The 9003-nt window shown below is 42.4% G+C and overlaps 1 protein-coding gene across 1 annotated transcript; it reads left to right on the top strand.

Moving 5' to 3' along the window:
* Nucleotides 1-1536: 1536 nt before the first annotated feature.
* On the top strand, nt 1537-8584 carry ABHD10 (abhydrolase domain containing 10, depalmitoylase). Its single transcript, XM_039559342.1, has 5 exons — nt 1537-1639; nt 4530-4713; nt 5522-5633; nt 6568-6705; nt 7750-8584. Exons 1-5 carry the CDS (start codon nt 1546-1548, stop codon nt 8089-8091), a joined length of 870 nt encoding a protein of 289 aa, XP_039415276.1. The 5' UTR covers nt 1537-1545; the 3' UTR covers nt 8092-8584.
* The last annotated feature ends 419 nt before the right edge of the window (nt 8585-9003 follow it).

Raw genomic sequence — 9003 nt, 5'->3', positions numbered from 1 at the left:
CACTTGTTTCAGATATTTTCTTGCTGCATTATCCTGAGACATTTCTGTCTTTTAAATAGTTATATACAACTATTTGTATGTCATGCAAGCAATATTGTATTTCTCAGTAACAGTTAACTATTCCATGTATTTTCCCATAAAAGAGCTATGGAAAATAACCTTTGGGAGGGCAGTGGAATTAGGAGTGTAGTCTGCTTACTGCATATACATAATATAGTATCTTTTTCATTTTTTATGAACCTGTTTGAAAAATTTATCACCAAGCTTGGATATTGACAATTTTTTTGTTTAACTATAAACCAGAAATTGCTTGAGTTTGAGGATTTTGCAGTTTTCTCAATATTTGACTTAGACATGACTTGAATGGAATGAAGTATTAACTCACTGTGGAAATGAAAACCAGTGTGGTTTTATGACTGATTTCTTTTCGCTAAGTTTGCCATCATCATCATGAAGTGGGGTGGGTTCTGTAGTGGTGGACATCAAGACAACATAAGCAGAGCATGGTGGTAGGCACCCCCGTTTATGATCAGTCTGCACTGATCATAAAAGCCCTTCAAGCTTACCTGCCTGGGAGTCAAATACCTGCTTACCCTGAAGGCTCTCGGGCAGTTGCAAACCAGGTAGGCTGAGTCTTAAAAACCTCCTCTGCTGTGTCCCATGACCTACAGGTGCTGGCCTGGTGCTGGGATGGGAAAACATCCTTACCTTGGCAGGCACTGACCTTTCTTAGCGTTCATTTTCACACGTCAGGGAAGGTTGGACATCAGGAAGAACTTCTTAGCAGAAAGGGTTGTCAAGCATTGGAATGGGCTGCCCAGGGAGGTGGTGGAGGGGCATCCCTAGAGATACTCAAGAAACGACTGGATGTAGCATGTAGTGCTATGGTCCAGTTGACACGGTGGTATTTGGTCAAAGGTTGGACTTGATGATATTTGAGATCTTTTCCAGTCTAAATGATTTGGACATTCTATGATTATTTTCTTTTCTTTGTGGCTGCCATGGCCTGTATATAAAAGTACAGTGCAAAAAGACATAGTTTTGGCTCCTGCACTCATATACCTAAGGCTGAGAGAAGGTGAGGAGGTGTGAGCCCGTTAATGAGGTCCGTTCTCAGCCACTTCTTCTCAAGACTGAAGAGGCGCAGTTCCCTCAGCCTTTCCTCCTAAGAGAAGTGCTCCAATCGCCCTCATTGCCTTCCACCCGACCCGCTCCAAGAGCTCCGTGTCTCTCCTGTACTGAGGAGCCCAGACCTGGACACAGCACTCCAGAGGTGCCTCACCGGGGCTGAGCAGAGGGGCTGGATCGCCTGCCTCGACCTGCTGGCAGTGCTCTTCCCAATGCACACCTCTGGCCTTCTTGGATACAAGGCACTGCTGGCTCTGGGGAAACACGCACGCTGGGAAACGCACGCTGAATGTCTTGGGGCTTTTTATTGACAAAACTTTGCAGTTTGCCAGGCAGGCTCTCAGCACGGACCGCAGACCGCGGCGCAACCCGCCCCGCCCCGGCGGGTGGCGCGCGGCGCGTGCGCGGGCGGCGGCCATGGCGGCCATGGCGGGAGCGCTGGTGCGGGTCGGCTGCGCCTCGGCCCTGCGGGCATCGCTGTCACCGCTGAGGGCGGTCCGGGCGCTCCGGGGTAAGGGAGGGGCCCCGGGAAGCTCGGAGCAGAAGGGGTGCCACTCGGAGGGGAGAGGATGTGTGTCGGTGCCGGCTGTGACGGCCGCTGGGCGGCTCTCGGCCAGCTGCGGGTGACACCCTTTCCTCCCCTTCAGCGCCGTCTCCATCGGGAAGGGCCGGGGCGAGGCCCTCTGGTGGGGATGGGGATCTTAAACTCGGTTCCTTTCCGACAGGGTTCCTGACAGGCTTTTCCTCCTTGCCAGCCCCGCGGGGGGGGCTCGGTGTCTGCACAGGGCAGGACAGTCGCTTTCCCCACGTGTGTTTTGTTGGCTCTAAGCTCTTGCCCCTGGTGCGTTTTGAGGAGCTGGGAATCGGTGCGCCAGTTCGCTTGATCGGGTGTGAAGCGTGCCTGCCTGTAAAGCTTCGCCAGGTACCTGAAAAGCTTCGCTAGCATACACTTCTGAGTGAGATCGGTCTCTTCCCAAACACGCCGTGCCCCTTCTTGCCGTGTGAGACCCCGTGCTTATGTGACTTGCTGAGTTTATTCATTGCCTTTAATTGGACAGATGAATCTCATCTAAGGTTGCTCAATAAGTAAAACTTACTTGCCACTAACGGTGCACATTTTGTAGCTGCACAAAAGCTTGAATACAGTGACATTTTGTTGCTGTGTTTTTCTCCCTTTCTGTGTGTTTATAACAGTAACATTATCAGAGCATCTGTTTATTTGAGTGTGTCTTTAGGTGCTCTGGGACCAGGCCAAGCAGCGGTTCCTGCTGGAGTGTGGGTGGTTGCATGGAACCAGGTGTGGACAGCGTTGAGTCCATTGCCTGTCACAGCAGCATTAATCTGCTGCTGCTGGCAATGGGAAGATCACAGTGCAGGAACATTCCCAGAGTTGTTCGGAGGACTTCTTTTGGCTTTGACATGTAACACTGGTCTCAGTCACAGTTTCTGGTGTTCATAAAAGTGCACAGTGATTCCGATATGAAGAGAATTTCATAGATACCATCAGGCAAGGGTCCTGTGGTCTTCCTGTAGCTATCACCTTCTGTCTGTAACTTGCTTTTATAAACACTAATACCTGCCTTGCACCCTTTAGAAATGCTTCCCTGCTCTTCTCGAGGTCTTTCCTAAAGTCAGGAGGAGAAATTATTGGGCAGCTGCTGATGGTCTTGTCTGTCTAAGGAGAAATTTGAGAGGGTGACTGCAGTGAGCTTTGCTTTTGTGTTGGCTGGGGTGGTTGCTTTAGGGGTTTGCATTATTCAGGTTGGGATTGCCACTGGTGCACTTCCATTAACTTGTTAAATGGACGAATAATTTGTGAAATAGCTTAGACGGTGGTTGTGTCTTGTAGCTGCAGTCGGAACCCTGCCCAGTGTCAAAGTAGTTTGAGGACACCTCCAGAGTGCTGCAGCATGGAAGACCAGTGCCTTCAGAGATGGCTATCAAGGCTTATGGGGGAGAAAAATCCTCCTAATTATTTTTCTATTAAATGTAGCAGTTCTTGGTGTATCTCCTCTTACTGGCACTTGAAAAAGTGACTGGCTTAGTGAGAGACACACACAAATCAAAAGCCACAGTGTGGATGCATCTGAATACCTTTACTGTGGGAGTCATTCACCTTTATAAACAACTCATGCCTCAGTAGGATAAAGAACTACCTTATTGTTTGAGGAACAATTTAATGGTTTTAATCTGTAGTTCAAAAGATACCATTTCTGTTGGACTCTAGGAAAGTGCTGAATGCTAGCTGCATCTTTTATCTGTTATGTATCCACACTTACTCATGCACATCCAAGTTTAACAACAAGCCAACCCCCCAAAACCCCTTGAATGTAATCTCTCTGATAGTGACAAAACAGAACTCAAGGCTGCAGGACAGTTAAGTGGTGTGAAACTGTCAGGGCTTGTTTTTTGCACTGTTTATGCAGTTATTATACCCCTAGGAAGCCCTGATGCTTTATTTTGGGTTGGATAGCTTCTGTGCCTCGCTGTTGAAAAACCAGTCATCTTCTAATCTAAGAATTAAGAGTGTCAAAGTCTTAGAAGACTTGACCGAGCTTTCAGTTTAACAAATTACCTTGCTGAGTTGGATAATAGAGTGGATTAAGTCTCCTTAACAGCTCTCTACGAATTGCTTGTCCTTACCCGCAGTAGAGGTACAACTGAGTGCTAAAGTTAGATTAAATCCTGTAGCAGCTATTGGGATTCAGCAGAATTATTAATTAGTTAGCATTTCCTCTGCTAATCTTATTTCCTTGTTTGATGTTATTTCACTTGGTTTTAAACAATGCTAGTGTTGTTTTATGCTCATTATGATGAAGAAGTTAGTCAAAAGACTCTTTCACAATTCTTATGAACTTCCCCCTATATCTCCATATATTGTGTGGATCCAGGGTTTTGATAAAGGTGCAGTTTTATCCTTCGGTTTTAATTTTCTTGAAGAATTTGTCATCTCATGTACTTGTAAACTTCCATTGCACAAAGTACTCTAGTCTCAGAATTATGCTTTTTGAAAATTAAAAGTTAAACTAAGCAGATAATAAATTGGAAGGTTTTTTGTGAAATGAGTAAATGTATCCAAGATGGTATAAAATATGAGGACTGATGAAGTCTGGGAAGCCTTAGTGTTCATTTTCAGTCAACCACTTGGATAGTTGCTGAGTGAACTCTCTACATGGTTGGCATTTAATGATGAGAATGAATCGCAATAAACTATCTTTCTCAGATTCATCAGTACTTTTCAGTCATTAAAGAATATAGGAGATGCTTTTTTCTTCTCTCTTGAGCCAAAATACCGTATTTTCACATAATATGCCCACATTTGCCAAACCCTGAGTTTATAAAATACTTGTGTTTCTGCCAAGATTATCATGATGCTTGTACTAAGCAGTTCCTCTTATTAGTTTGCAGACTGAAGTCATCGGTCAGCTTTCTTACTCGACCAGATCGACCAAATATTGCTTATCAGAAACTAAAAGGCAGGAATCCGGGGGTTATTTTCCTTCCAGGCTTCAATTCAAATATGAATGGTCAGAAAGCAACTGCCCTTGAAGATTTCTGCAAATCATTAGGCCATGCCTTCATCAGGTACATACAGGAGTATTGTTCTTGAGAAAGTGAAACTGTTCTCGTGGGTTGGGGGAAGGGGTTTTAACACAAATCTGTAAACTTTGGCATTTGGATTGGGATGCTCCCTGTGCTAAGGGAGCTTGTATACAAGCTAAGAAGTCTTTTTTCCATGTCCAAATGTAGGATTTCTGTCAGTAGAGAGACTGAGGTAAATCAGGAAAATGTATTCTGAGAGTAATTCAGAAAATTCTCTAATTTTCTGTAGTCTGGCCAGTGCTCCATGTTACAATCAGGCTATAGGCACAAAAATTAAAAAGGAAGGACCTGGAGTTCTGGTTTTTAAGTTACCACTGTGAGCACTGTCTTTACCTGCCAAGTCTGATTAAGTTACCCTGTGTCTTCTGTGGGTTTAGAAGAACTTGCCCCTGCTTAGTAATGCTGTCCTTTGATAGACTAGATGGAATGCTTTGTGTTATAAGTCTTCATACTTGTGTTCAGTGTTTAAAAGAGTTCGTACATTTTAAAAATACCTTTAAAGTTGAAGTATCTGAGGGGTTTCTTTTGTCTGTAAGGGAAATTTTTTGTCTATTCTTGTAAATTATGATGTTCTATCAAATGATAAGAGAACGCTGCATAGCTTAGTTGTGTGTGTTGTATTTAAACCCCTTTTATGTGATTTTTGGTTCTAGTGATAAACAGGACCAAGTAAGAAAGTACTCAATGTGGTATTTTTCCCCTGCTGATTTGATTATACAGCAGTATTTAGTTAGTGTCTGTGTTGCTGCAGACAGTACTATGACTTTCATGTTGATGGTTATTTTTTCAGATTTGACTATACAGGATGTGGAAGTTCAGATGGTAAATTTGAAGAGTGTACAATTGGGAAGTGGAGAAAAGATGTTCTGTCTATACTGGATGAACTTACAGATGGACCACAGGTTATATTCTGTTTTTAAATATAGAATGGTGGTTTTCCCTCAGGGTAGAACATTGATCAAAAATATGCCATAGTAGCTCTGGTCAGCAGTAGCTTTTGCTGAACAACTGACGCTCACTTTCAAGCTAAATCACTTGAGAAGTCGTATTCACAGGAGCTCTTTTGCAAGCAGGTAGGTCACAAAATCATGGAAGCATGGGTTGGCAGGGCCTCCTGGAGGTTGTTTATTAGAATCTCCTGCTCAGAGCAGGGCTGTTGTCCCAGAGAGTCTGAGAAGGCCTCATGGTGGAGCAGCCACCTGTCAGGGGACAGGGAATTTTTCCAGTGCAGTGCAGCCCTCTTAATGAGAAAGTGTGTCACCGTCCCATGCTGATGAATTAATTAAAGGATTTGCAGGAAGATTACAAGATACTCCATATGATTAAATAGCTTTAAAAAAAAGGCAGGAAAAGCAGCATTTGATTTCTTCAGCTACTTTAGAAATCACTGTGAGAAACTTGGAATCTCCTACAACCTAGAAATACCTAGTATTGTGTTTAAAACAATTTCGTATTAGGAATTGCTTTTGTTTACTTCTTTTACTGCACTGAACCCTTACCATGTGCATTTATCTTGAGAAGGGAACATAAAAGTATGCATATGATACTGAATTGTTTCAAGTCTCCTTTTACAGTGTTTACAGTGTTTCAGTCTCAGACAGCAATAACCAGCCATGCCAAACAGAATAATAAATACCAGGTCTTGTGGTGCTTACTCAGGCAAAATTTCCACTGGAAGTGATAGCAGTTCTGCCTGGGTAAGGACAGCAGGATTATGCCCAAGGTTTAAATCGTTAAACCAAGTGAAAACTGATATTTTGGGCAAGAAGAAAAAACCTATTAGCCATTACCTGTAAAACACTATATTTTCTTCTCTTTTTTAATTTTCTTTTCCAGATTCTGGTGGGCTCCAGCATGGGTGGATGGCTGATGCTTCATGCTGCAATAGCACGCCCAGATAAAGTAGCTGCTCTGGTTGGAGTAGCTGTAGCAGCAGATCACGTTGTAACAACTTTCAAGAGGCTTCCCATTGAGGTAAATGTTGATGGTTGGCTTCTGTGCAGTCAGAAAAAAAAATATTACCAAGAGTTTAAGAAATTACATTATTTAAACTGTAGTTTTCTTGCAAATTTTCAGGTAAGTTTTTTGTGTTTGATTAATGTAAGCTTACAGTGTGAGACTAGTGTGAGCACTAGCCAGAGTGTGCTTATATTGCTGTCGTTCAGAGGATGTGAAGTCAGATCCCTGCTGTTAGCAGTCCATTCGATTTCAGTGTTGAATATCTTATATTTGCACTGGAATTGGATCCTTGTGCTTTCAAGGATGGAGAAGTAGCCACTAAAGTAGTTGAGGTGGCACTGGATGAGATGAGTATGACACAGGCTGTGTGCATAGAAAGGAAATTCTTCAGGTTAGTGTGTTTGTAAAGACTGTAAGATTTAGGTAGTGGGATCTGCCCTTCTGAGATTCTTCCTTGATGATGTCTATTGACTAGACTAATGTCTAGTCTTCAGGAAAGCAAATCAGGTGTTACATGGCAATAAATAATGTGTGCTTTAAAATAATTTAAAAATTTTCCCGATTTGTTTGTGTTTTTTCTAAGGCACTTTGTAGTGTTGGTATAACTAGGACTAAGGTAAGAATCTGGAAATACAGTATTCAGAGACACCTATGAAGCAAAGACTGAAAAGACTGATCACTGGAAAATGTCTTTTCCCTAGGATTTCTCCTTGTTTGAGGGTCAGTGAACCGATTGAAGCCAAGGAGATTTACTGTTCATGATGGCTATACATATTTTCTTTCTGATAGATTCTGGCTAAGAAACTTAATTTCACTGGTGAATTTTAACTAGATTAATGTAAAGGAGAGGTTTGGAGAGCAGTTTTTGTGACTTGGTAGGGGGTTTGTCTTCTCAGATGCTGTGAGGAGAACAGGAAAACACTTCTGCTCATAAAAATGAACAAGGTGAAATTTTATGCCTGGGAGAGTTTTACTGCTTTTAGAACAGAAATAAATTGAGGTACTCTTAAGTACTTCTAACATCTGTTTTATCTATTCTTTGCTCTCTTTTTTTTATAGGCACAAAAAGAAATAGAAGAAAAGGGTGAATGGAAGTATCAAACAAAGCACAATGAGGAAGGATATTACTCCTTGACCTATGACTTTATCAGAGAAGCAGAAAATCACTGTGTGCTGAATAGTCCTATTCCTGTAACATGTCCCATACGCCTTATCCATGGCATGAAGGATGGTGATGTCCCTTGGCAGATCTCTATGCAGGTTGCTGATCGTGTTTTGAGCAAGGACGTGGATGTTATCCTCCGCAAAATCGGCCAGCATCGGATGAGTGACAAGGAGGATACAAAACTCCTTGTGAATACTGTTGATGATTTAATCGACAAGCTGTCAATAGTAGCATAAGCTGAAGGGTAGCATTAGTGCATGAACTCTACACCTGACTCTTTTCCTTGAGTAACAGAAGCCTTGTTCTTACCCAGACAGTGGCAAGTCTGTGACTGTCACAGTAGGAACTGAGCTTTATCTGCCGTTTCCTTACCTCTGTTTTGTAAATACAGGTATTTTGTTATTGCTGCATTTGCACACAGTCCAAAGTGGGAAGGAGTGCTGCTATTGTGTTCAGAACCTCTCTTTCAACACTTTAACCATTTTTTTCACAAATTTCCTACAATTTTGTACTGAAATGTTGATTAATTTTTGTTACTATTGGCCTGTATAGTCGAGCTTTATTTTCACATCTTTGACATTTATTATTGTCCTTCTGCTGTAGCATCATTGTATCTCATGTCTGAAACCATCTGTGCAAGGCAGAATACAACTTGAGTGTTTACTGAAGTTAGTTATTAGAATAGTGAGTACCATGAAACACAATAAACAGATTTCAGATAAATGGCTATTTTGTTCTGAAGTGCTGTTGAAATTAAAAAGTGGAAGGCACACCCTGATGGTGTGCTTGGGGTACTACATAGGGAAGAATTTGACTTCTGAGAACACAAGGCCTCAAAGCCTTAAGAGCTCTTTATCTCTGCTTATCAGGAGGGTGTGTGTCATCTTCTCCAGTCTCCCTTGTTTGTCATTGTTTATTTGTGGGCCTACTGTTAAGGGAACAATATATGATCTTGGTGTAAGCTGAAACTGGATCATTAAGGTGACTTTAATAGTAGCTTCTTCGAAGTGGGGAGTACAGTGCCACAGGGCTCCACTGCCTCTTTCCTGTGACTTGAGTAGATTACCAGGAGCAGTGTCTTCTTGAGCTGCATGAGTCCAACCCTAAGAAGTTGTAAATGGAACTTGATAGCTGGATAATTCTTATAC

This window comes from Corvus cornix, chromosome 1 (assembly GCF_000738735.6).
Source record: "Corvus cornix cornix isolate S_Up_H32 chromosome 1, ASM73873v5, whole genome shotgun sequence".
Taxonomy (NCBI): domain Eukaryota; kingdom Metazoa; phylum Chordata; class Aves; order Passeriformes; family Corvidae; genus Corvus; species Corvus cornix.
This window is presented reverse-complemented; position numbering and strand designations above follow the sequence as displayed.